The sequence below is a fragment of the Phalacrocorax aristotelis genome, chromosome 1 (genome assembly GCF_949628215.1).
Source record: "Phalacrocorax aristotelis chromosome 1, bGulAri2.1, whole genome shotgun sequence".
NCBI classification, from domain to species: domain Eukaryota; kingdom Metazoa; phylum Chordata; class Aves; order Suliformes; family Phalacrocoracidae; genus Phalacrocorax; species Phalacrocorax aristotelis.
In genome coordinates this window covers 155731017-155758986 of record NC_134276.1, presented here as the reverse complement: position 1 = coordinate 155758986, position 27970 = coordinate 155731017, and the positions used below count along the sequence as shown (strand labels likewise).

Sequence of the window (27970 nt, the reverse complement as noted above, 5' to 3'; positions counted from 1 at the left end):
CCTTCTGTGAGGAAAAACCAGCAAGAAGCAGCACAGAAGCTTTCCACCTCCCCGGCGACTGATCCTCCATCCAGAGCTTGCAAATGAGTTTTTACGGGTTTGTAGCTCTCTGGGTACAGCGGGTTTCAAAGGCTCTGGCTTGTTTTTGGGTGGCCAGGACGGTGTGAGCCGGCATGCCCCTTCTGTTATTAGTCTCAACAAGCCGCGTGCTGCTGCAACACGGCATGCGCTTGTCACCAGCCTGACGCCGAGGTTGTGACCAAGCCAGAAAGCGCTGGGTCCAGACCACCCACGGGTTGTTTCGGGACAGAAAAAGTTTCCCTTCTCTGGTCCAGACCAGTTCTGACCTTAAAAGAAAAGGTTTGCTGTGCTGCGCATGAGACGGGACAGTTGGCCAGGGCGCTTTGCTCGCCGCCCTCCTTGCCCGGTGTGGTGCTTGCAGCCATGCCAAATCACAACCCCGCTGTTGTCGCCTGACGGGACTGCTGGCCAGCCGAGGGGAGAGCTCACCCCTTCCCCGGGGAGAGGGCCTGCCGGAAAGGAGCGCGGTGGCTGAGAGGTAAACCCGAGTAACGCCTTCGCCAAAGCGATTTACAGCACGGGGATTTACCCTGCCCAAAACCTGGTGCGTTTTAATGCAGTGCAATACTGCTGGAAAATAACAGCCGGGGGCAGTGTGAGTGGTTTCTCAGTTAAGTGTTCTTTTGCCAAAGGAAAAAGCTGGGGGGGTGTTGGGGGATGTTGATGGAGGCATGGCTGGCAGAAGGTGGCTTTGGGCAAGCCTCCTGTAGCTGCAGGAACGGATAAAGGGTGAATACTCTGCCTTCCTCGGAATGGGGCTGGGAAGGGTTTCCTGGCTGGAAAGAGGTTTCTTTTTTTGTTTTTAATTTTTCTCTCATTCCGAATCAAGATGAAAGTGAACCTTTGGGGTTTTCCACTCACTGATGACCGAGGAAAAGTAGAACCCTGGTTTTGGATATTTTTGAGGCAGTTTAACTATTTCCAAATATTTCATTTGAGTTTTGTTCTTTAAATTCTAAGGTTTTAACTTTTTTTTATGGAAGTTAACTGCAGGTTTAGAAATACAAACTGCTTTAAATTGTTGTCTCTTCACCCTTTACCGTCTACAGAAGTTAAGATGGGACATTTTGATGATCTTTTAAACTTTTTGAAAATCAGAGCTAGGGAATTTTTTTTACTCTCTTGCATGTGTAGTGGGGGTCTTTTGCAGCTTTTGTGTCTTTTTCCTGTGAAAAATATAGTTTCCTGAAGAATGTCCAACTAATTTTAAAGAGTATATCTTTACTCAACCTACTGGAGCTGGCACATGCTATGTTTTATTTTAGCAAGCTACTAGTTGTTATGTATTATATTTTCAACATCTTAAATAAGTTAGTGAATGGGTACAAAAAGTAAGACAAGGAAAGCTCACAGGACAGTTGAGCAAATACAGACTTGCAACTGTGGTGCTCCTATTAAACAAGGCTTTAATGTCTTGCAAAGTGTTTCTTTCACATTTATATAAAATCTTTCATATGTTATTAAGAAAGTTATTAGAATCCACATTTTAAAAAAAGTGTTGCAAAAAAAGGTTTGGGGGGAGAGAGAGAGAGATAGATAGAGGGTTAAGGACAATTGGCTTCCCATCCCTGTCAAATAGTAGAAATGCAGATATAAAGGGACTGTGTTTTGCTTTTTATAAAATGTAGGCTCCTACAAAACTAAATGCATGGAAGAAGTGTATCTACTTGCATGGGATTTTTCCTGCGTAATAATTATGGTGTTTGTGCATGCAAATCAGTTAATTTTGGCAATTTGTATGTTCAGGTTGCTCAAAGTAAATGAGGAGAACATACAGACCAAAGGAACTTTTATGAAATGCATGATATTTCATGTATCTCATTTTGAAAAGTCCTTTATGGGGAGAAAATGCTCTTTAAATCTTAAAGTTTGTTTTAATTTAAATAAAATAATCATCTTTTCCCCATCCCCATATAACATGCTCCAGATATGTTCGCAATGTTGTGTTCACACTACCAATGAAAGTGATATAAACCAGCCAAGCCTCTTCACCTGTCTAATTGCAAGGTGAAATTAATGATTTTTTTAATCTCTGTCTTGTGGAAGACAAAGATAAAGTGGGTCCTTCACAGGCTCAGCATCTGAAACCCAAATCAAGGGCCTGAGTGCAGTGGCCTGAAGCATCTCTGGCCCAGCAGAGGACAGGGCGGGGTATTTGGTCTTCATCTGTCCTAGGGGCCCAGTGGCTCCCCTTTTTCCATGTATCACACACACACTGTAGCATCCATCACTGCGCTGGTGGGATACGACTTCACGTGGGTCTGAGAAGGCTTTTAGGAAGTGAAGAAACCCTTTTGAAGGACATGATAGGCAGCGATGTGTTAGCTTCCAGCACTTTGACTCAGTGATCCCAATGTTTCCACAGTGCTCAGCACCTTCTGGCACCTCCCTGGGTGAGGAAGAGTGCACTGCTTCCAGCAAGGCCCCCACGGACGCCCAGGTCGGAGGAGAGTAGGTGAAATGGCCTCAGTCTTCCGGAGCGAGGAGATGAGCCTGATGCAGCTCTTTCTGCAAGTGGAGGCTGCCTACTGCTGCGTGGCTGAGCTCGGGGAACTGGGTCTGGTCCAGTTCAGAGATGTGAGTAGTGCCCAGCTGGCACGCTGAGCTGCAGGAGATGCGCCCCCAGCTGTGCTTGTCCTTCCCTCAAAGCATTTGGGGAAGGTGCACCTGCAGGGTGGTCAGAAAGCCCACAGAGAGAGTGGGACTTCCCCAAAGCTCATCTGAAAGCCAATCTCACCATGCTGAGACCCAACCTGCTCCTGAGTCCCCATCTGGTGCTCTGCACACCGTACGCACAACCTTAGGACAATCCCATCCACCACCAGAAAACAGGGGATCTCTCCATGAAAGTCCATCTATGACTCCTGCTGTCGCAGCAAGGCTGGGTGGAAATGAGCCTGGTAAGGCCATGATGTCCTTGGCCCTAAGGAAACCCATGGTATTGCCCTGCCTCTAGGAGTCTGTAGGATGCAGCGGTGTTGGCTGTCTGCACTGAAGGTGTTTATTCTGTGCTGTTAAAAATGAGCACGGTAGCTTGCAGCCTCCAGCCCCAGCCTTGTTTTCCCTTCTGTTTTTAGCTGAATGTGAATGTGAACAGCTTCCAGAGAAAGTTTGTGAATGAAGTGAGGAGGTGCGAATCCTTGGAGAGGATCCTGCGTAAGTAAATGCTTGTCAAATGCAATCGGCTTTCCGCCAACTGCTGGTGTGGGATTTATTTCTTTGTTAAGTGCTCTCACACTGTGGAGCAGAATTAGTGGCAAAATGGTGATGTGTTCAACTGAGCCCCTGGAAATGTTTTGCATGCGTCAGCTAATTACCGCTTCACCCCATATGGGCAATAAATTGTTGCCCCTGTTTTGAAAACTGAACTGAAAGGAGATTAATTAGCTTATATAAAATCACAAGATAAATCTGGGGCTGGGCAGGAGGCTAATCCAGACAAACAGACTCTTACACCAGTGCTCCAGCCGTTGGCATACACTTTCTGTGGCCAAGTGCTTCAGCCTGGGGACAAATCCTTAAAACCTGAGCAACAGAGCGTGTGGCACCTGCTCTCCTATGGACATGTGTCCTGTGAGCTCTGTGCTCCCCCCACCATAGCACTGGTGCCCACCGTAGCCACTGTGGCAAGGACAGCACTTGCCATTGCTAGAGCAGAGGAGAAAAGCCTGACCTTGCTGTGTGCCTTACTCACTGCTCTAAGCAAGCAGATGCCATGCCGGCAATTTATTCCAGGGCTGAGGGCTGTGCAGGGCAAGGGGTGGGAGCAGCCACCACAACTTCAGAAGAAACAGCATCCTTAGTGAGAAAGGAGGCTGCTGGGTGTCTGACCCAGATGGTTGTGTATATGCAATGGGTTGATGGCCCTTGTGTATCACTGTCCCTTGTCACACCTCCATGTGATACCTCAGTCCTGACAGGGGGTTTAGCAGGAGCAGGTGACCAGGGATGACTTTGTATGCAGACTTCTGTGTCCTTTTCTTGCAGGTTTTCTGGAAAATGAGATGGAAGACAATGTTGAGATAGTCAAACTAGAAAAGTACCCAGCGACCCCTCTGCCTCGAGAAATGATAGATATGGAGGTACAGAATTTGGAGCGGGACAAGGAGAGAGAGATGGGGATGTGCACCGGGATGTCTGTGTAATGTGCTCAATACAGCCCTCCCCTGTAAGGAAGGACCAGGAGCTGAGGCTGGCACAGATCTCCCTCCCTATGGGGGTGCTCCCTGAGTCGCTGTCTCAGCAGTAAGGTTAAGGCTGGTCTTACAGCATGTTCCTAAAGGAGTCCAATCTTTTTATCATCCTCTGGGAAACATCCCTCTGGCCCCACATATTAATGGAAAGATATCACTATCCCAGAATGCCCCCACCATCCTGTAAGAGAGAATAAGAAAGTTTTTGGTGATTAACCAGGAGACCTGATATTAGAACCAGCTTCACTGCATAAAAATTCCAGGGCTGTCAGTCCTGGTCAGAGCATGGTTGTGATAATATTGATGTAATATTGGGGCCTGATACAATATTTGTGCCTTGCCTTTGAATGTGCAAGTGATGCTTTATTCTAGCCCAGCTGGAAGCTAAGTTTACCGACAGGGTAATTTTTAAATGCTGCACACGTAGGTGATGAGGGGGAAAAAAAAAAAAAAAGCTTTCCAAGGGCTTCACCTTCATGAGCAAGGTGGTTGCCTGGTGTGTTCCTGGATCCACATCCTTACCTAATTTTTGGCCTGTAGCTAATGAACCTGAGCCTTGTTGTAGGCTTCACTTGTAGGCAATAGACTAACAGTCAGTCCACCTGGGGTCTGAGATGTTCTGCAGGAACTCCAGAGGTGCCAAGACAGGCTGAGACATCTGCACCAGGCACCCACTTACCTGCCTGAACTTTGGTCAGGTGAATCAACTCAAATGCCAGAAGAGGACAAAGCACCTAGTAGGGAATGTGGCAATGGAAAAATGAGGTGTTGGCATTGACTAATACCTTCCTACAAACTCAGTATTTATTGAAGTCCTCATTGAATATTTCTACATTCCCTCCTTGAAAAATACAAACCATCTATTGTTTGAGATTCAGTATCAGCTTGGTAAGGGGCCATTGGTCTGCTTCAGAGTTTTTCTGGATGTGCTTGGACCCTAAACAGACAGTGCTGGAGAAACTTGAAGCTGAGCTGCTGGAAGCCAACCAGAACCAGCAAACGCTGAAGCAGAACTTCCTTGAGCTGACGGAGCTCAAACATCTGCTGAAGAAAACCCAGGACTTCTTTGAGGTGAGAGGCCTCTGCTCTTCCAACAGAAATGTGGAAGGTTCCTAAAAATGCTGGCATTTTCATTTGGTGTGTGTTGCTGTCATTGATTTTTAATCAAAACTCAGCAGTCTTTACCACAAGCCAGTAAGATATGTTTGCAAAAGCATGTCAATCACTTTGGAGCTGGCATCGATCTGTGAGTCGGTGGGTCTCAAGAACCTGGTTCCCAGTTCTCTTTAAAAATGGCATTTATGCTTTTCTGTTGCTAAGAGAGAGTTCAGCTTTTTATTTCTCCCTTTCGATCTAAATCTCTGTGGAAAACTACCTTTGGGGGGAAAAAATGTCAGGAGAAAAATGTGAAAATAGTTTTCAAACTGGCAACACTGAATAGTTTTTAAAAATAATGTTTTCCAGGCAGAAACCAATCTGCCAGATGATTTCTTCAGTGAGGACACATCTGGACTGCTGGAGCTGAGAAGCACTCCTACTGCTGCAGCTGCCAAGCTGGGGTGTGTATTGGTGACGGCCCCCAGCTTGGCCAGGCTTCCCAGCTGCACTGCATTGCTGTGACACTGGCACACTTCCTTCAGCTTCTAAGTAGAGGTTGCCCACCAGCCTCTTCAGACTAGCTGTTTAATGAAAATAGAAGAGTGACTGTCCTCTGAAGTTATCATCAAAACTATGGTCAGGTTATGGGTTAGTGGGACAAATGGATTTTTACTTCCAGGCCATCAGTTCCAGTGACCCCTTAGTAGGTATTGACTGAAAATTATTATGGCACCTCACCTGTGGCTTCTGAACTCAGGTATCTGGCTACCAGCCTGGTCCTCAGGGATGAATGTCTAACCACAGCAAAAAGCCATAGGCTTGCTTGCCACTGGTCTTTGTCTGCAGCAGAAAATGGCACTGAGGGTGAGAATTAGGGGAGTGGAAAGGCCACAGTGCGTATTGCTGGCAGTAATTCGGTGGACAGCATAGATTCAAACAGCTTTCCCTACATCAACTAGGTGTGCTGAAACTTGATGATGGTGTTCTTCCAGGCTGGTGTTTTTACCTGCCTATGCTGGTATTTCTGAGGTCATGTTCATATCTTTTATGAGCAAAGCATATGCCTGCAGAGGGCTTGCCTTGGTGGGTGTATACCAGCATGTCGTGCTGCACTTCAAAGGTGCAGTCTGGTGCTTTCTGGGAAAAGGAAAACAGGAGGGAGTAAAGACAGACCACCACTTCAAAATTGCTACCTCCTGCCTCTGTCATTCAGGCACTCTCTGTTTGTGTGACTTCAAGCATCTCTCCATTCCTCCATTTCTAGCCAGAATTGTTTCTTCTTTTTCTGTTGATCTGGTGAGGACTTAGAATGTTTTAAAGGAAAAACAATAGGGTAAAGTCAGTAGATTGAGATAAGAGCCAGGCTTGAGCAAGGAGGTCTTTCCTAGAAGTGCCTACAACAGTATCAGAGCCCTGGCTATGACAAACAAGAGATTGTAAAATCGTGTGTGTTACAAGTCCTAAAAGACTTAGAATGGGCTTGTAATTTATTTCTCTCTTAACTCTGCTCAGATTCACAGCAGGGGTAATAAAGAGGGAAAGGATGATACCCTTTGAGCGCTTACTGTGGCGAGCCTGCAGGGGAAACATCTACCTGAGGTACACTGAAATGGACACCCTGCTGGAGGACCCTGTGACGGTGGGTACCAACTTGGTTTTGCTTCACACTGCTCCTCGTGCCTGCCTGTCACCTGCAGAAACCGAACAGGTGCCCTGGCCATGCTGCAGCACCGGCTGCATCACCAGAGCTGTGTCTGAAGGCAGCCTGTAGAAGAAAGGTGGGGAAGTCTGAGAGTGGGAGAAGATTTTTTATGTTGCTTTCCCTTTGTGCCATTATCAAGGTGGCTTCTTTGTCCTTCCTAGTTAAGGTACATGTGAGTTCTAGAAGGGTGGCTGTGTTACAGGGATCACTGGGGAGGTGGGCTGTGTCTGTCCTCACCTGGGGCTGGCCATGGAGGGTTGATTCCCCTTGGTGTATCTGGGATGATCCCTGTGCCTCGGCAGATCTCCTGTGCCCTACCTCTCTGCTCCACATTGCTCCTTCCCCCATCACCCAGAGCTGCCACCCATGCCTGGTCCCTGAGGAAGCATCTAGGGAAAACATTGATGCTGGAAAACTGGGACTGGGGGAAAAGAAAAAGCCAGTAAAGAGGCTGCTGAAAAAAACAAAAACCATCACCTTTTCCTCTGGGTGCTTTAAATTCTGCTTGAATTGCATTGCAGAGAGAAGAGGTGAAGAAGAACGTGTTCATTATCTTCTATCAAGGAGAGCAGCTTAAACAAAAGATCAAGAAGATTTGTGATGGGTAAGGCAGGCTGGTGGGCAAGCCACAGAGACTCCTGTGGAGGTGTTTACCTGTCAGCCTGGGCTGGCTGGGTTTGGAGCTGGAGATTAGATCTCTGTGCCCCTGCTGTCAGCTCTGCCACCGAGCTCCCTTCCGCTCCTCAGCTCTGCTGCTCCTAATTCTGAAAGATATCCATCACCTTGGCACTTGGAAATTGAGGTCCTAAATTTTCCAGAGTGCCTTAAAGATCTTGGGAGCTTCAGTTGCTAGGATTTTAACTTGGGACATCTTAAAAGGGACTGGTTTTTAAGAAACACTCAGCATTTCCCCTGAAAACCAGGGCCCCAAACTTGGGCACTCAGAACATGGTAAACCCTGAACTGCTCTCAAGCCTTCCTGCACTTCAGTGAAAAAGATGATGCAGTAGTTTGTTCAAGCCTTTCCCAAGGCCTTTGGACAATATCTGTGTAATCAGAGACAGGGCCCAGAAGAGAAATGAAAGCTTCATACAGCCTGACTTGTTTCCACCCTGTTAAGCATCTTGAAAAGATAATTCAGTTCGAATATTTTGTTACTCTTTCATAACACTGATGACCGATGGGCTTTGTTGCAGTGTAAATCAGATTTGACAAGGGGATCTGTCTGCTGTCACCGAATCCATTTCAGGTATAGCCCCTCGGCCAAGTGGGGCCAGCTAAGTGCCAGCAGGCTGCAGAACATCGCAGGGAGGGGTTGAGCAATAGCTCCTACCTGACATGTGCGCTCAGAGCAGGGCTTTCCTTACATCCTGCCTTTAATCAGAATAAAAGGAGGAAGGTCAGTTCATCCAGCTGGGAGAACTGACTTCAGTCCCATAAGCAATAGACCTCTGGGGACTATTAGCAGTTCCTGCACTAGAAATGGGGTCCTCCGAGATTCCTTCTAGAGGCAGTGGAGGGCAATGCTCATCCTGAGAGCAATTCAGCCCTCCTGAGGTGGGGATCTCTCTCTATAAAGCAGCCAAGGGGGCATGGAAAGCTGGGGGAAGACTCCTACATCTCAGTCACTCATTTCTGATCCTGAACCTCAGACACGGAGGGAGTTTTGCCATCGCCACTGTGCAGGATCAGTCTGCTGCTGCCGGTGGTCTTTGAGCTTTCAGCGAGTCTTGTTCTTTTTCTGGATTACAATTTCCTGCTTATGTCCCATTTCTTTGCCTGCTTTGTAGACGCTGTTCAGTACCCTTCTCCCCTTTTGCACTCATGGGCAGTTGCTGGTGGTGAACGCTGCCCGTTGCATTGGCCCCTGTGCCGATGGCCTTGCAGGTTGCCAAGCCATACATTTAGGGTTGGCTGGGGCTGCCCACAGAGTGCTGCAGGTGTTTGGGTTTGGAGGATTTATTTTTTTTCTGCTGCAGCATTTTAAATTCTCTGCAATCAAAAGCCCAATACTTTTTTTCCAGTGTGGGCGCAAAAGAACAGGCAATGTGATGCCTGACAGCATTTTTGTTATAGATTGAACCCAGAATCTTCCAAACCAGAGGCACGACCTTCTGCAGCGGGTACAGCCGGGAGCATGGGGCCAGGAAGCACTGGAAGTGTGAGCAGATCCCTGCAGGGTGGGCCACGATGTGCAAATTTGTTATGACCTGGTGGCATGTATGTGGTGGTAGGTTTATAAAAAGGAACTTAGACTGGTTTATCTCAGCCTCTTGTAACTGAATGAAAACATACCGACCTACGACAAATTCACAGGATGCCCTTTACCGTGCTAGTGCACTGGTTTTTGTTTATTGCCAGCTATCAGGCTACACTTGCATTTGTCCTTTATGTCTTTTCTTCCTCCCTTTCAAATTTTTCACTTGCTAGTATGCACATATATATGAATTTTTTGCTGAGTGGCAGTTTTTAAAATGCGTTAATCCCATAACTCTCCTTTTGTGCTCTGTGGGCCATCGGCCATCCCCAGTACACAGGTCAAGACATTTTGGTCTGGTCCATGTTTAAGGCAGGGTTAACTATACCTAAAGCAGATGGCAGTGTCATTCCAGCCCCAGCAGGACATTTCTGCTTAGCACTAAGTCATCATTCATGACAAGTAAATATCCTGCAAAAATCATGGCACTGGTATAAGCCAGTCTCCTGGAAGGCTGGCTAAGATTTGTTTGCAGAACAGTGTGCCTCAGGTTACGGTTGTAGTCCCTGCTGGACTCTAATTGGTAACATTAGTCTGCCAATTTCATGAGCATTAACTCCATGCACAAATTTATTAGTGAAAGGTGTAGAGGGAGCAGGGAAGAGGAAAATGTAAGAATTTTTCTTTTCCTCCTTTTCTTGTGGCTGCCTCAGTGCTAATGTGAATCCTAAACTGGGTTTATCAATGTAAGGATTCCCTGCTGAATTCTCCTGGAGCTTTCAGAGACGTCTGTGCCATTAGGGCAAAGCTGATACTCAGTATGCAAAATGGCTGTTAAAAGATCAAAGCAACACTGCTGCAATAACGTTATTGGAAACGGGGGAACTGTACAGCATGGAGGAATGAGCTTTCAAGTTTGATTAAAAATCCTTATTAAAGATGAACTAAGAGCTGTGAAGAATAAGAAGATGGAAATAATTAGGCAGGGTGTATAACCTTTGGAAATGAATACCAGGTGTTGAGTGAGGAGAGATTCAATTCTGGAGAGGGAAGTTTAGCTGAAGACCGCGTGCTGTCATTACACACAGCTCTGGGCTGATCTCTGGGAAACTGCGGTATGTTTTGTTCAATTTGCAACTGTCCTCACTTGTGCTGGAACTGATTTTGGAGAGCAGGTGGTGATATATTCTGTGCTCAAACAAAGCCAGAACGTGATGCTTATCTGTACACAGAGCATGCACATTTTTGTCTCTTAAAAAGGGGTAGACCCCTATGACCCTGTTACATCTTCTTTTAATTCATCTCACGTGCAGAAAGACAGCCCTTCTGCAACCCTAACTCAGCATAACTCCACTACAGGATGGTGCGTGCAAGTGTATTGCCTTAGGTGAGCAGAAAACCTCCACTCTGTAAAGTGGGATGATCTCTTCCTGCAGACCTCTTGGGACAATATTGAAGGAAGATATTTATAATGCCCTTGAAGTGGCAGGGCTGGCACAAGCAGTTGATATCACTGAACAAACTGAGTAAAATGGAGAGATCTCTGCTATTTTAACAACTGCAGCACCTCAGCTCAGTTAAAACTTGGAGGCACGGTGCCTACCAGCAATGTACCTTGCGACCTGTGAGGTCCCAGTGGGAACTGTTGTGCCCACTCTTAGTGTACGAAATATATTCTGGGGCTTGTTTTGCAGGCAGGACAGGTAGCTGTACACTTCTCAGAGGGACATGCAACTTATTTATTTCTAATTGGCTGTGTTGGGTTCATATAGTGGCTTTATAACACCGCAACGGAGAAGGTCATATTGCATACTACAGATGAAGCAGTATACAACACCTGCATGGAGATAAGACCTTCACTCACATATTAGAAGCCTACATTAGTCCTTATTATACCACATTAAACAAACCAGCTGAATCTCCCAAATACAGCCTTGGGGGTAAGCTTATAAAAGCATTTATACTGGCCTGGCTGCATGTACACTGACATAATGGATACCACTCTCAGGTAAAAACTACACCCATCCTCCTCTTGCTTTCAAGCTGTCTAGCCAAACAGATGGACCAGAAGCCAAGAGCTGGCTGTATGGTCATTCTCCTTTTGTTTAATCCTGGATGTAGTTGTTTGCGTGGTTTTTCTGGGCGGGGTGTGTGTGTGGTTTTGCTTTTTTACAGGGTTATTTACTTACCCAACCTGCACACACGAAGGGTGTTAGCTGGATGTGCAGCAGTAGCTCAGCTGATGCCTTCCCCCAGTGACTGCGAGAGGGTAGTGCAGAGTCAGGGACATGGTATTTTTCCAGCCTCAGTGCAAGAGGGACATCTGTTGGCTACCGTGTTAACGGGGCTCCTTTTGCCAGGGTGGGTTTTTGTGGCTCTTTGCAGTTCAAGCAGCTTCCCCAGACGTTACCAGGGCATCCTTAGTGTGGGCATAAGGGAGGTGCCTGTGTATTAGTGCTGACCATTGTATAATATCATGTACTTTGTAGCACCCGAGACAGGGAGCAGTTTTTTTCAGCTAGAACAGGCAAAGGGATCCTTTTTCTCATGAAGAGATAAATGTACCTTTTTGGACCTTTGTGGGAGACCAGGCACAACTTTGTAGTATATAAGGAGCGTATACTACCAGGTGAGGAATAAAGTCCAGTTTCCCCAGCTTAAAACTGAGAAGGGTCCAGAGGAAGAAAAAGGCAGTCAAATAAATAAATGGTGTTTCTCACTTCTCTCTTACTGAGGCTAGATTTCGCGCCACAGTCTATCCCTGTCCAGAGTCTGCCAGTGAGCGCCGAGAAATGCTTGATGGAGTCAACACAAGGATTGAGGATTTAAACACAGTAAGTGCCAGTGGCTTTACTGGGGTCTGAACCCAGCAAGTGGGACCTGCCCAGATATTTGTCCTATCTGAAACCATGTGGTCATGGCCAGATCCCAGGCTTGTTTTGGGAGCTGGCTGTGCAGAGCTGGCCAGGGGCTAGGGATGAAGCCACAAGCTCAGGAGTGGTCCCCCAACCTATTGCGAAGGCCAGTGCCTGTGCTCTGCTCTGTCTATTTACACCCCCAAGGAGCTGCAGGGGGACAGCCTCCCATGTGAGGGGCTCAAAAAATACTTGCTGCTATTGGATGTGCAAAAGTCAGAGGTTTAGACCTTATGATGAGGGGCTACAGGGTGGGATCTAAGGTCATGAGCAGGTTATAGGTACTGTAACCAAGTTGCACATTGTTCAAAATGGTTTCATCTAGCTCTTACAGCATGGTTTCAGCAGCTCACAAAGTTGCTTAGTCACAAGTGTAGTACAACTATACTAGGCTCAGAGAGGACTCTAACAATTTATTTTATATTCAAATTAGGTTTTCTTTACCAAGGAAATCTAGGGGTGCTTTCACACTAGCAATGGAAAACCAAGACTGCTGTTCTACGAGTACAAGTCTCCAACCTCTTTACTCCAACATTTAACACGGGGCTGAAAATCACAAGTTCAGTTGCTGCAGGTGTTCGGTAGCTTGTATATCCATATACTGTATCAGGACTTCACACCTTTTGGAGGGACTGGTGGCTGTGACCTTTGTATTGTCACACATGACAATCAATTGGTCCCAAGGCAGGAGGGACTGGATACCCTGTTTGCCTGAGGTGGCCCATCTGGCAGTTGACATCCTGCTGTCACCCCCTCTGTGGGTGCCTGTGGCTGCCAAGCCTGCACACAAGACTGCTTCCAAACTGACTTTCACTCCTGAGCATCGTGGGCAGCTCAGCTTCTTCAGTGCTTGTAGACCACACAGGTCGTCTTCCTAACATGTTATCTCCGTTGCTCATTTATGCAGCAGCACTGTGGTGGGCACATGATGCATGGAGGTCCCTCAAGGGCCATGAGCTGTAGATCCAGCAGGGCAGGCATGCTTGTGGATGTGATGTGCCCCAAGTTCATGGCACAGAAATGCCTACAGGAGATGGCAGGGTGGAAGTGCATGGTGAGATGTGACCAGTCTGTAAGCAACTGGGTAAGGAGCCAATCCCATAGCTCAGTAACTCCCGATGGTCTCCTCTACACCTACAGAGGCTCTGGGCCATGCAGGGAGAGTCCTTACTGAACAGCATTGTGCATCTGGTGTCAAGTGCTCCTGTGTCCAGACCTGACACACTGCCCTCCAGGATGCCCCACACATTCATATGAATTGCTCCCTTCCACAACCCTCTTCCACCTGCCTTCCCCAAATAACTGCTGAGTAGACCATGCCACCTATGCCTTCTGATCTTGAGCACTGCCTGGGCTGTGTTTACAGGTGATAACCCAAACCGAGTCCCACCGCCAGCGACTGCTGCATGAGGCAGCAGCCAATCTGTGGTCCTGGGGGATCAAGGTGAAGAAAATCAAGGCCATCTACCACATCCTGAATTGCTGTAACATCGATGTCACCCAGCAGTGTGTCATTGCAGAGATCTGGTTCCCAGTGGCTGATTCTGGCCGGATAAAAAGAGCTCTTCATCAGGGAATGGTAAGAGACCAACATTTTGGGTCCCTGAAGCTGTCACCTAAACTGAATTGTTTATATGGTGAGCATATGTTCAGACTTCTGTCTGTTACTGTAATGCTTTTCTGTTTTAATTAAGCTGAGGTTGTTGCATGATCGCTTGGCCTCGGGGAGTTTAAGGTCAGCATTAAATCTTAGCAGGTTTGTGATCGACCCACAGGAGTCAGCAGTGCTGGCAGCTTTCCCTGAACAAATCAATAGCACAGAAAATGGAAAAATCTGGATATTAGAAAAAGGGTTGAGATATAACACTCTTGAGCCCCGCTTTCATGTTGTTGCCTGTGCATGTCTGGACACAGACCTTGGTGCTGTGGGACCAGTTCCTCTCTGCTAGTCATCCTGATTGTGTCTGTCCTTGTTACCGGCTTTGCAGGAGCGCAGTGGCTCTACTATCGCCCCTATCCTGACCGCCATACACACCAGGATGGCACCACCCACCTTCAACAGGACCAACAAATTCACAGCTGGATTTCAGAACATTGTGGATGCATACGGTGTAGGCAACTACAGGGAGATGAACCCAGGTAAGAAACACTCAGAGACCTGCACCTGCCTTGCTAGAGCCAAAGTGAAGCCTTTGAGCTCCATCACTGTCCTAAAACATGCACTCATTGCTGACTGAGAAACGGAGACCATATTTTCTGCTGGTAAAAATTGTTACTGTTTGGTGCATAAGCATGACTTTTCTCAGGTAAAGAATTTGTGTGTCAGTCTTCAGTGGTTGATTGTGGCAGAAATAACGAACTACACAAATACAGGATTGGGAATAAGTGGTGAGGTAGCAGCACTGAAGGAAAGACCTAAGCTCACAAGGCAAATACAGGTTGAGCTTATCATGCTGAGGCAAAAACAAAAAAAAGCCAAAAGGACCTGGGTAAAGTGTGAAACATTAGTCTCAAGGAGAGCACTGAAAATGAACAGAAACGTAGAGTCCTTCTGGTGGGAAAGCTAGTCCTGCACTAGATGTGATTACCCGGTGAGTAGGGGAGGGATCGTGGAGGCCTTTAAGGGCAGCAGCTGTGAGGAATGGTCCAGTGGGGTGGACTGCTTCTCTGCTGAGTTCGTTTTGTTTAGGAGGAGCTGATTTTTGCCCTTTCCTTCCTGCAGCTCCATATACTATCATTACCTTCCCTTTCTTGTTTGCGGTGATGTTTGGGGATTGTGGCCATGGTGCTGTCATGCTGGGCTTTGCACTCTGGATGGTGATTAACGAGAAGAGCCTTCTTGCCCAAAAAAGCACTAATGAGGTGAGTACCAGGAGCTGGTGCACCCTATCAGCATAGGAAAAGGCTCCTCATCCCCATTTGATAAAGGGGACAACCAGCCTCCCACGGGCTGAGTGGAGATGCTTCGAAGATGCTTGTGAGGCAGAGATTTGGCAAGTAATTCTGCCTACTTCTACACAGAGACCTGGAAGGGTCCAAGGGACCTGGAGTTTCCTACGAATAATTGTATGTGCGTAGATTAGTACAATCACGTCTCCTGTTCACCGAGGCCCACCATCTGATGGGACTGCAGGTACTTTAATCACTGGCACTGCCTTCTCCCCCTGCAGATTTGGAACACCTTTTTCAGTGGGCGCTACCTGATCCTGCTCATGGGTATATTCTCCATGTACACTGGCTTCATCTACAATGACTGCTTCTCCAAATCGTTCAACATCTTTGGCTCTTCCTGGCATATCATCCCCATGTTTAAAAATAGCACTTGGAAGTAAGTGGCTAAATGTGGGAAACAAGTGAAAACACACCGAATGGAGCACATAGGCTTTGAAAGACAGTCACAGTGACTGCCTGTGTGGGGAAGGGAAGAACTCCCTGCTGTGGATGCAGCTGTGAATGAATCAGAGGTTTTGTCTGACACACACAGACAAACTTGCTATTGAAATGGAAATGCAGAGTCCCTGGGAACACACCTGTTTGTTCAGGCACTGATGTGCATAAATGTCTGCTGCAAAGGTCATTTCCCTTTTCTCTTGTAGTAAGGATGTGCTTCTGGACAATACAGTGCTGCAGTTGGATCCAGCAGTCCCAGGAGTCTACTCTGGAAATCCATATCCATTTGGAATAGATCCGGTAATTAAATTAAATTGCTCTAAGATAATTTTTATTTCAATCCTGTTTTTACATATCAGGTGCATCAGTAGATCCCTGATCTCTCTTCTGAAGCTGTGCTCTTCACTTCTTGCTCTTCGCTTGTTCTTTACATAGTCATTGTGATGCTTTTCTTTAGCAGTAAAGCACACATATTGCTCACAGTTTTGCACAGGCAGCAGCAAAATGGTAAGCAGGAAGGAACTTAGATTATGCCGGAGAGTGGCCTTGTGCTCCAGTCTCCACTCTGTCACCAGTCTGCTGGACTCAGTTTCCTTACTTAACACATTCCAGAGCCACCTCACAAGTCTGAAGGCAAAGTCCTGATTTCCATGCAGTCGATTTATTGTATGAAGTGTGAGGTAAATGCCAGTATTAGTTAACTTATACACATTCTCTTCTCTGTGTCTTATTTCCCTTTTCTTGAGTTCTCTCTTTATGATGTATTGAAATGTAGTTGTTATGAAACTTTCCTGTTTTAATCTTCATATTAGCCAATTAACCTCTGTTCAGCTGAATGCACTCTCATTTCAGTCGGTCACACAAAGAAACACTGGCTTCCCCTTGTTTGCAGAGACATTGACCTTCCAGTGAGTTTTTCACAAACCTGGCTCTAAAGCTTTGCCCAGGGCATAGGCACTGCAGTTCAGGAGGTCACGACAGAGGAAGCTGAATTCTCTGTATGTTAACCTGACGCATCCCTAATTCAGGTTAACCTAGGCTAGCCCCTTTTCCACCCTGCCTGCTGCCTGCTTGAGAGGCTGGGACCCCTTGCTGGGGGGGAGGAATGGCTGAACAAGTGCTGACAGGAAAGGGGTAGACTAGAAAGCACCAGCCCCCGCATGGCCCTCTCTGTGGAAATTATGTCTGTCATCTGCCCAGAAGGATGGATGGCTTTTTGCATTTTGCAAGTGCTGGCAGGATGGCTGAGGTGATACTGGAAGAGAAAGCATCATCCTGAGATGAAGAGGCTAGGCAGTCTCTTCCAGAGACATAGAAGAGGCAAAGCATGCTGGACAAAGGCACATAAGCTAATGTTTTGCCTTCCAGATAATCCTGTCTTCCTCCCTTCTGTTCAGGTACTATACTTAATGTCTGAAAAGAGGTATCTGCTTACCATCTCTGAGGTCAGAAGACTTTGGGGTCTAGGAAGTTTTAGAGGAAAGGAGAACCAAACCCTGAAGCTCTGTAGCATAAAAAAGGCAGGACTGAGAAGCGGTGTACGGTTTCTGTCCTAACACAACTGAAAAGTTACTGCAGAGGCAGGTGACAACCTGATCCGCATGGCCAAAGAGCTGGAATGAGCTTTTTTTTGTTCAAGCAGAACATTTGAACATGCTCTGGCCTCGGTGCTTCTCTGGTGAAGGTGGAACAAAATTCTGTAGCAGCAGGAGGGATTTATTCATGCCTTTCCACCTCTGCTAAAGAAGATGACTCAGCCTAAGGGCAAGGAATGACACTGAAAAGATCTAGGTTCTGCGACCAGCCTTTGTATTGGTTTCTGGAGGACTGAAGCAAAGTCACTACATCATTTTAAATCCCTGTTATTTCCTCTGTTAAACAAGGATAATACTTTATACCTTTTAGATTAGAAGCTTGGCAGAGTGAAAAGTATTATAAGGAACATCTAGGTTTCAGTTGCTTGTTATCTTCTTACCAGATCTGGTAGGAGTAAATTGGTAGTGTCAAAGAAACAAATTCCACAAAAACGTTACTGATCAAACAACTGAAAATCTTGTTCTTCTATCTCCCTCTGCTCCTTTCCCCAAAGATCTGGAATGTTGCATTGAACAAGCTGACTTTCCTGAACTCCTACAAAATGAAGATGTCTGTTGTCATAGGGATTGTCCATATGATTTTTGGGGTGATACTCAGTCTCTTCAACCACATGTAAGTCTGTTTCACCAAACCTGTTGCTGCAGCACACAAGCCCTCGTTGCTAAATTAGTGTCCTTCGTTCAGAGAAAGTCTTATATCTCAGATCGATGACTTGAATGTTGTCCTTTCCCCGGTGCAAGTAGAAATGCCCTGTACACTGACTGACTCACGTCACTGTTGGTACAGAGTCCTGAGTCCAAAGGCCAGAATGACAATCATCACGCTGCAGATATCCTCTTGGATAAAGTCTCTTTTCACTTTCTCTTTTATATTCTTGATTCTGCAGAAATACTGAAGTACACTAAATTAAAAATATACAGCACCTCCCACTATTGATAATATTTGTCTTGAAAGACAAGCTCTTCTGTCCTAATCCAAAGCACACTGAAATCTTGCACAGTGTGTGTGTGCATGTTTCACCTGACTTAGTGGGGCTTTGGTCAGGACCTGTGGGTGTCCATGTCTATACCTCTGCCTCTACATTTTGCAATAAAAAGTAAGAAATGGTGATAGAATGGAGGGGCTGACACCACTGTCTTGAGAGACTGTCCAAAGCTAGAAGGTGTGTAGTGGCTTTCAAGGATGGAAAGTGTTTGCAGATGACTGAGAGGAGGACTGCCTCTACAGAATTGATTCTATACCTGGTTCTGACTTTTGCCAGTGTGTAATGCTTAACCTTGTAAATTAACCATTTTTTGAAAATTTGCTTTTATTTCAATGTAGTAGGCTTTTGAGATGCTGAAATACTGGTGGGTCAAGTACAAAAACCTGAAGAGAATCAGTACGACAAAACTTTTGTATTTAAATAGTGGTTTTCATTGATGAAGACTGTAATTACAGGTTCCTTTCTTGTCTAGTGATAGCTGTATATTTCTTATGTTATTTTCCAAAGACTAAGTAGTGTACAGTACTGCCATACTCGGGTGCAACCTTATATTAATACCTAGTGTATTAATTGTAGTTATCTTTCCTGATTCTTTCCAGCTACTTCAAGAAATACATAAACATTTTCCTTCAGTTCATTCCAGAGATGATTTTTATTGTCTCTCTTTTTGGCTACCTGGTCTTCATGATTATTTTCAAATGGTGTCATTTTGATGTCCACTCATCCCAGAGCGCACCAAGCATCCTCATCCACTTCATCAACATGTTTCTGTTCAATTACGGTGACACTTCAAATGCGCCATTATATCTGCATCAGGTATGGATCAAGCAGCTCAAATCCAGTGTAGCTGGTTTTGGATTTGCAAATTCAAGTCCAGTCTCTGCTGTTGTGGGCATAAAGATGGGGAACAGGCTCAGAAGCTCAATCTCAAGTGCCAGTCACATAAGAGAGTTTTTGTCTTCTCACATTTGTGTTGGCCTTGAAGACAGGTAGGACAGAGAAGCCATCAATCAGTGATGCAAAGGAAACCTCATTCTTAGTGTCATCCTTACAAGAATGATGATGCAATTTAAGTTACTTCTGCAGAAAGAAGGAAAGAAGGATGATTAGAGATGCAAAGCTGGGCATTGCAGATGTGTTGTCCTGAAGTCTGTGCATGATGCTAGAGACAAAGCAAGCCTCTTCTTTCCTTGATAATTTCTTATTTCTTCTTTGGAAAACTTGAAAACTTTATATTTTCAGCTAAAAAAATAGAAGTAGCTAGAGGATTTTCTGGCAGCTTTTTGTCAGAAATATCTCCTTTGGGGAGGTCACTTAAAAAAAAAAAATCTCCCCTAAGAGAAAACTTCTTTTAAAGTCATCTCTATTTATTTGGTCAGAACATGGATTATTATTTTTCTGGCTTGGTTTTACATCAGCAGCATCAGTGAAGAATCTGCAAGCAAATGCTGCCTCCAGCCACATGTATGCATCTACATCTATACAGCTGCACACTCTGGCACTTCAACATGAGCTCAGTTTTAGGGCTGCTGGTGAGTTAGAGTTAGTAGAGAGCCCCGATCAGTTCTAAGTAACTGTGTTAAGGCTGCAGGGGAATTTGGGAAAACACAGTTTTCCCAGCTTTGAAAAAGTCTTTAGGGAACTTTTTGCTTTGTAACAACCCAAAGCCTTTCCAAGATGGTAATTTTTTTCTCATAATCCTATCTCCCCACCCCACCATAACTGCCTGTGCCACCTACCTGGGTAGTCTGAATGCAGAGATTGTATGAGACCAACCATAAGGTGATCAGAGATGTGAGCCAGCTTTTAAAAATGCAGACGCTGTAGTCTGGGGGTTTCCTTTTTGGGTTTTTGTTTTGTTTTGTTTTTTCTTAAAGTACAGTTATGTTAGGACAGCAATAGGGGTGGCATACTGCAACAAGAGCACCTTATATTGTGGGGGCAATGTGTTGTCAAACCTATGCTATAGGGATTCAATTCCCTTCTGGAATTGCAAATGTAGAGCAAATCCTGGATTCCCTGCTTTCCAGGGGAAGACTTGAATGACTTGGTTCTTACTGCAGCATTTCTATGTTGATCAAAGCAAGGCAGGCTGACTGGCTCATGCAGCAGTTAGGACATTCACTTGGGACACTGGAGAGCCACGTTCTAGTGAGTAACATTGTTCTGGCAAATTAACCCTTTCCAACATGAAAGCCTTTCATTTCCGAGTCTCCAGACATCTCTAGCTGGCAGTGCTTTCTGGTGCTTTAAGCAGTATACATTTATTTTCATGTCCTTACAAGCAGGGGAGACTCAACCAATACAGGGAGTATATCTGTTGTAATAAAAAAATATGATTTTATAGAATCAGGTTTCTAACCATAAATGCAGTTGGCTAAAGGAAATAAAGTAACTTTTTGCTCTTCTTATTGCTTTGTCTTTTAGAAAGAAGTGCAGAGTTTCTTGGTCATATTTGCTCTGATTGCTGTTCCCTGGATGCTCCTAATTAAGCCTTTCATCCTCCGAGCCAACCATCAGAAAGTGCAGCGCATGGTAAGGGATGGGGATCAGGCAAGGGGGATGCAGTACAGCAAAGGCAAAGCTGAGGAGACAGACCCCCAAAACCTCTTTGATCTAATTCTGCTTTTCTCTGATCTCAGAGTTTCTCTGGTGATTTCAGACTGTGCTTTACTGCACATGCACCAAGAACATGTGTATGGACATTTGGCTGAGCCATCTAAATGGGAGGCAGGAGCTTTGCTCACAAGGCCATACCCTATTTGTTGGGAGAGGATTTAAGCTGACACCAAGCTCTTTCAAGTGCTGTATCCAAAACCAGAGAAAGTTTAGAAAGACTGAAGTTTTGGTAGAGCCAAGACAGGGCAAAAACCTCAGTTGCTGGTCCACAGCCACAACTAACAACTGGTCAGCTGCTCTGTAGGAACAGGGCATCTGCAAGACTCCTGGCCTTGGAGAGGTCAACACTGCTTGGAGGAGAGGCTTGATTCAAAAGCAGTTGCCTGCTTTCTAGTGATGCTTTCTTCCCCAAGTGGTTGTCCTCACATTAACGAAACCCTCCTTCCCATGGGCTCTGAAGTTTGCCCAGCTCTTCAGCATATAACTGCAGCAGCTGCAGTTTCCCAGTTGTTCATTAATTATCTCCTTTATTACACTAACAGGACGTTACTTGTCTGTCAGGATTTACTTCTCTTTATAGTTGGAGTTAGTGCCTGGAGTCCCTTTTATAGAGCACAGATGTTTCCATTTGAAGAAAAAGATGCTGGCTGTGCTTCATGACCTTTTCCAACCCAGTCACTTCTGACCTATAACTGAAAGCCGGGTCCCTGGGAGACCTTTGCATCCCTGCCTCTGAGCTGTAATTTCTTATTTTGTCATTCTTCTGGGATTTGGATGAAAGCTTGACATCGCTGACTCCATCTCCTGCTTTTATGCTAACAACATCTGACAGCTTTTCCCCACCTCCTATTATGCCCCTGTATTTCTGTTCCTAATTTTCATATGTTAGCTGTCTGATCACATCTCACATTTACCCAGATTTATATGTTTGCAACAAAGTCTGTTCTCTGTGCTGACATTCAGGTAAAGCAAAGATAAAGCGGGTGTGACAATGATTACTGCTGCTACAGGAAACAACATGTTATCATGAGACCTTGCCCACGAAACCTGCTGGAAGCTATAAGTGACAGGGCAGAACCTGACAGAAGCTGAGATATCCATATTTGGTTGTGCTGCATAATAGGACTGTTATAGTCATATAATGTAGGGCTATTCTTATGCTATGCTGTAATTTCTGGAGTGAGGCTCAGATCAGGTTGTTCAGGCCCCTAGAAAAGCTCTGTAAATGATTACAGAGAGAAGATGGATTGTCATGAGGTTTTTGACAATTGGAGAGATCAAGAGATCTGAATTGTATTTCTGTCTGTATCCCAGGAACTGTGTGACCTTCATCAAGTCACTGGATCCTTTCAGGCTCCTTTTCCCTTTCACTTGATGCTAATTCCTTTGACTTGCACCCATCTAATTGAGATCATCAGCTTTAATGTGCCTCAGTTTCCTCATTTGCCAAAAGTGATGGATCTTCTCATGCTGGGTATTAAGGGTGCATTGTGAGACTAGAATCTGGCTCCAAATCAGTTGGAATCACTGGAAAATGCTCTAGGATGGAAAATATTTAAGTATTATTAGCCATTCAGCAGGACTACTCAGTTTCTGTGGTCCATGAGGAATGGCTATTGTTGAAATTGTCCTCATGTTCATGATACAGTCCTTCTGATGTTATCCATTATGGAGTTATTGATGGAGTTCTGTGACATGCTCTGCTTCATTTCGGTATCAACCTGTAGCATGACACAAAAGACATATTACATTTTGTTTCTGGAAGATTCGATCTCAAGCCATCTCGGAAAACCCTGGAGGTGAAAATGAGGTAGATGTCCCAGAGAACAATCACTCCAAGAAAGCTTCCCAGGGAGACCACAGTGGTGGCCTTGGAGGACATGAGGATGATGACGAAGAGGTAAGAAAATGTGGGCAGAAAATTATTCAGACACACACAATAGCAGAAGACACGAAGTCAAGTAGAAGGATTTGCAGAGTTGCCAGCCCTTCTTTTTAAGAAGATACCAAAACACACTGTTGCAACAGTTTGTGTTTCCAAACAGAGAAAGCTTTGAATTTTCATAGAATGAATTCCTCTAAATTTTCCCTTTAGTTCTGCCTGGTGAGGGCAGGCATTCTTACAAACCTCAAGCTTTTACAAACTTCAAGCTTTTGTTTCCCCAGGGTGGGTTCTTTCACTTCCATATTGCACCCAGAGAAGGTCAAGCCTTCCCCAAGAGTCAGTAAGTTTTCCTTCCTTTAAATTGCAAAGGAGCATTGAAAAAGTTGGCAGCCTGCAGCATTGGCTAGGGAGAAAAGTCTTTCTTTGGCAGATATTGTCAAGGGCTTCCACAGTATGCAGCAACACAGGTAAAGAACTGACAAAAGTGTTTGTAGCAGTTGGAAGTACCAACAATATTGACTGTGGATGTGGCTGACTGAACAACCCCAGTCATGGGGAATCTTCACTGTCTTAGAAGATATGCTTATTCAGGGATATCTCCCAAAAGGCATGTGCCAGTAGGCAGATAGTCTGAAAAACCCTATTTAATATAAGAATTTCTATCTTTACAAGAAATCACAAAGATTGGTAGCAATTGGATTGCCATCTTATTCCAGATTTGAAATTGTAAGACTGGAATATGAGCCAGTTCCTGAACATTTTCATTTCACTGGAATTTTATAACTCCGGGGAGGATGTATGGGAAGATCATAGAGAACTGAAAATTTTCAAAGCAGTCTTTTTATCTGGAAACTATCTTTGTGTTGCTTAGGACTTACCAAGGAAAAGGCAGGAGTATGAAGAGCGTTTGGTAGAGTGTTGCTCTGTTAACCAGGAAGCCCTGAACTAAGCACTAATAAAATGTATTTGGTTTTATTTTGTTTCAGTTCAATTTTGGAGACACGTTTGTCCACCAAGCTATCCATACCATTGAGTACTGCCTTGGCTGCATCTCTAACACAGCATCCTACTTGCGGCTCTGGGCGCTGAGCTTAGCCCATGCACGTGAGTGATTGACTACCTCTTAGTTACCTCACCAGCAACTCCATGCCAGTCGCTGCTTCTGCCAGTGTTTGATTATTGCTGTGAATTTCTCCATGAAATCAAAGTTCTCCTAGCGGATGTTTGTGTCTCAGAATGTTTGGCTTCAGGTCAGATCAATCCAAGCGTTTCATGGTGGCTATCTCATTTTTAAGTGGTGATTACTGGCAGCTATATATCAGGCAGCTCCTGACTGCATTTGCTGGCTGGGACCCATTTCCTACTCTGCTCTGTAGCCACCCCTCTGGAATAGTCCTCATGGTGTATGGCATGGTGGGAGGTGCAGTCCAAATGGGTAGTCTGGTCTACAGAGCATGGGAACCATAGCTCCAGTTCCCAGGAGGCACTTGCTACAGCTTTAGGGTATGCAGATGAATGTCAAAATGACCTGAAACAGTTATTTTGACTTGGTTCAGCAAACTAGAAAGAAAAGTTTTAGTTCAAGAACTCCTGGAACTTGTTGTTTTCACTGGGATTTTTCTCAGCAACATTTAGTGGAACCTCACATCCCATGGGAAATGTGCAGTGTTTCAATACCTTTTGTCTTAAGATAAAAACAAATGCTCAAGTACTAGAAATTGCCTCAGGCTGGAACTTCAGATTTTCAATTACTCTATACTGAAATGTTTTTTATTAATATTGCTGTACTGCCTCTGGCTAACAGTTGCGTCTGCCCTAAAGAATTGGGCATACAAAAAAGGAAAACAAAAGTGGGGTGGGAAATGGCATGGATTGACAGGGGTAAGCTGTACTTCTTGTCACAGAAATGAGCTAAGTGGGAGTGGAGTAGAAACTAATACACATTAGCTTTACATGGAGGACAGGTATCTAAATAAAATAAGCCAACTAAAAACCTTAGCTAAGAGCAGTCCTATGTGCTGTGTCAGAATTCTGCCTGGAAAACCACCATATTCCTTTGCAGCCTTACAAACTGGCACTGACAGGTGTATTTTTTCCTGAGGGCAGCTGTTGCAAGGGATCCCTTGCATCTGCTGTCACCTAAAGTAACAGGTCATGGAATCTATAGTCTGCATATGACGTGAGGACCAACGACCATCAAAATGGAAAATAAGGCTGAACCAGCGACTGGAGCATCTGGATGGAGAAGGGCTGGGCTAAGTCCTTGCTTTGCCTGTATCACAAGAGGAAAATTGCTCAGTCCTGAATCTAACCAATATGACTGGTGTAGTTAAGGCAGGAGTATGGTCCTGCACTGACAGGACATGGCAGATATACCAGTGCTGTGAATGTTGACATAAACCTCTGCAGGAAAAAGTCTTTTAGAGCATGCAAGCATTCTAAACATTAATACAGCCTGCCTTGAGTGGAAACAACCAGTTGTCTTTTTTTTTTTCCACCGCAGCATCTCCATGACACCCTAAGTGGTTTGGAGAACAAATGGGAATTACAGGTCTCCCATGGATCAAAGCTAGCATCAATTAGTACATCTTGTAACCTAATCTATGCACGTATTGACTATGTCAATCAATCGTGTTCACTGGGATTTAACAGCAGGTAGTCCTAGAAGGCTCAGCATACTGCCTACCTCCCATGTTGAAGAGGTGCAAATTAAACTGATGACTGTATTAGGGTAACAGCAGTCCTGGTAGTGTGCTCACATGGAGTTGCAATACAAAGCAAAGCCAAAACAGCACCATGAGCTTCTAACACAGTGAAGAGGAGCAATGGAAAAGAACCTGCATCCACTTTCCTTCCCTGGTCATTGTGGAGAGGCAGGGTGGCCAGTCATGATTATTGTCACGTACATTTTATCCTAGGCCAGCTCATCTAACTGGGAAAAATGGTGTTTCTGTCCGTAGCTGTTGCTCATCACTGTTGCTCGTCACTGTTTTCCCTTAATTTCCTTCTGCAGAACTGTCAGAGGTCCTTTGGACCATGGTGATGCACAACGGGTTCAATAACAGTGGCTGGGCAGGCCTCATTGTCATCTTCATCATCTTTGCAGCATTTGCAGTGCTGACAGTAGCCATCCTGCTTGTCATGGAGGGGCTCTCAGCCTTTCTGCATGCCTTGCGTCTGCACTGGTAGGTGGTGTGGTCTTTAGGAGCTTTTCCCAAAGCAGTCTTTGGGAGGGATCAGGCTGTGGAAAGGGATGCCCACACCAGCCTGTGTTAGACATGCCGTGATACCAGCTATGCATTAGGACATCACTACCCCTTGACAAATGAAGTAAGGGAGGCGTCTCTGATGGGAGCTCAGAGCTCCCTGTTCCATCTCTGAGCTGCTCCCTGGAGCAACCTGCCTGTCCTCCTGAGCCTGTGGGGACTCTGGACACGTGTAGCAAATGGCAACCTGCAACTCTGCTCCCATAAACATGCAGAACCACCCAGGCCGCCTTGACCTGCATGATAAAGCCTGAAGGCAGAGCTTCACCACTGGTTGTGTATTTCACCCAGGGTTACCATCAAACAAACCAGCTGGGGACTACCTACTGCAGCAAAAGTCCAGCCAAGGCTGCAAAACCTGCTGAAAACTTGGGTTGGCACTTGTGCCACTAGCCCAGGTTGAGCTCCAGGCTGTTTTGGTTTTGTGGCAAACCAGTTTCAAGTTAGCTTATGTCTGCCTTAACTAGATGTCAGTCCAGGAAAGGACAGCAGCGCAGATGCACCATCACGCTAGTATGTAAAGCAAGACCAAGGTAACAAATTGCCCCTCATCAGCACCATAACTTGGCATCCTGCCTGAGCATCCAAGCTGTGGCCTTTTTCACCATGGAACATCCCACCACAAAACACAAACGCTGCCAAGGTAAACCACGGTGCAGCTGCTTGTCATCGTGCAGGGAAGGGGAGATGTCTGTCTCCCACCAGAGCGTGAAACCAGCAGGTGGCTATCCCAGCTCTCAGAGCTGCTAGAAGCAGTTTAGCAGACAGGCAAGGTCCTGTCAGCTGGCCTCATGAGGAGTGTTTCCAGGCTAACTGATGGAAAGTCAAAGCTGACGCATATCAGGTCCCTCCCTAGGCTGCCGGTGTCTCACTGCTGGCTCCAGAAGGAGCCTACATTCCCGGCTCAGAGGCCACCATCTCTTGTGGCCTTCCTTTTCCCATGGGTGCCACATTTCAGCCTCTCGGCTGGCCGTAGGTTTTACCAGTGAGCAGCACTGACACCCCCTTCTGCTCTTCCCCAGGGTGGAGTTCCAGAACAAGTTCTACGTGGGAGCTGGGTACAAATTTTCTCCGTTCTCCTTCCAGAACATCATTGATGGCACTGCAGAAGAGTGAAGCCTGTACATTTCTGCTTTGCTCCTCAGACCAGGCTCTATTTTCTTGTGGTCACTCACCCACAGAGTGGGGTGTATGGGATGAAACAGAATGGGATGTGGCTCTTGAAAGAGATAAAAATGTCCCAGTTGCATTCACATATACTGCTGTATCAGCTGAGAGCTGAACTACATTGGCTGGGCTGGCTGGACCCTTGGCTGAGTATCTCCAGTGATGTCTTTGCCAAGTACTTGGTCCTCAGCATTTGATTGGGTCAGCTGCCTAGCGCTTGGTGGAAAAGAAGAGATGCAGCTTTTGAATTAAATTGGTTGTTAATAGTCAACTCGCATGTGTTTTTCTCCATTTACTGCCTTGTCTTTGTGGCATATTTCTTTTTGAGGAAAATATGTTTCGGCTGTTGTTTCAAGCTGTGGTCGATCATATGACAACGATTAAGTCCCTTATGAGATTGCAGCCCTTCATTTAGCACACAATGCAAACCAGCTCAAAGACGGATCATATTGCAGGCTTGCAATTTTCTACATACTTTACTACAACAACCCTCTTTTTATCTGATTTGCTCCAGGGCTTGACAGCACTGGATTATAGACGTTTGCACACGTCATCACTTAACAAAAGTGTTAGTTTTGAGCTGTGTAAACAAAAGAGTGCGCCAGTTTCCACATTGGCAGCCAATTTATTTCTTTCTATTGACTTGTTTCTCACTGGAGACTTAAGATGACTCCCCTTGTGCTGTATTTTTCAAGACGGGTTGTTAAAGCAGACTGTGTAGAATTGTTAATACCTAATGAACAGAAAGAAGAGCAGAATCAAAAGAGTTGAGATGAATTTGCAGTATGGATGTACTGTGATCTTTCCTAAATATTAATGAATTACAAATCTTTCAAATTGAATAGTATTAATTGTGACTGTATTTTTTTTTTAAGC

General features: G+C 45.4%; 1 protein-coding gene across 1 annotated transcript; it reads left to right on the top strand.

Moving 5' to 3' along the window:
• Positions 1–27896, top strand: ATP6V0A4 (ATPase H+ transporting V0 subunit a4). Its single transcript, XM_075074473.1, has 21 exons — positions 1–559; positions 2447–2658; positions 3159–3237; positions 4069–4163; positions 5220–5345; positions 5739–5833; positions 6885–7011; positions 7596–7678; positions 12012–12105; positions 13553–13765; positions 14175–14325; positions 14909–15048; positions 15357–15514; positions 15783–15876; positions 17666–17784; positions 18757–18973; positions 20585–20692; positions 22542–22676; positions 23648–23765; positions 25675–25846; positions 26950–27896. The coding sequence occupies exons 2-21, from the start codon at positions 2542–2544 to the stop codon at positions 27041–27043; spliced, it is 2535 nt and encodes an 844-aa protein (XP_074930574.1). The 5' UTR covers positions 1–559; positions 2447–2541; the 3' UTR covers positions 27044–27896.
• Positions 27897–27970: the final 74 nt, after the last annotated feature.

Excerpts from the sequence above, each read along its gene's own strand:
- ATP6V0A4 (XM_075074473.1), top strand. The coding sequence starts at position 2,542 with ATGGCCTCAGTCTTCCGGAGCGAGGAGATGAGCCTGATGCAGCTCTTT. Across the intron at positions 3,238-4,068 it reads ATCCTTGGAGAGGATCCTGC|GTTTTCTGGAAAATGAGATG; the intron begins GTAAGTAAATGC and ends CTTTTCTTGCAG. Across the intron at positions 20,693-22,541 it reads ATCAGAAAGTGCAGCGCATG|ATTCGATCTCAAGCCATCTC; the intron begins GTAAGGGATGGG and ends TGTTTCTGGAAG.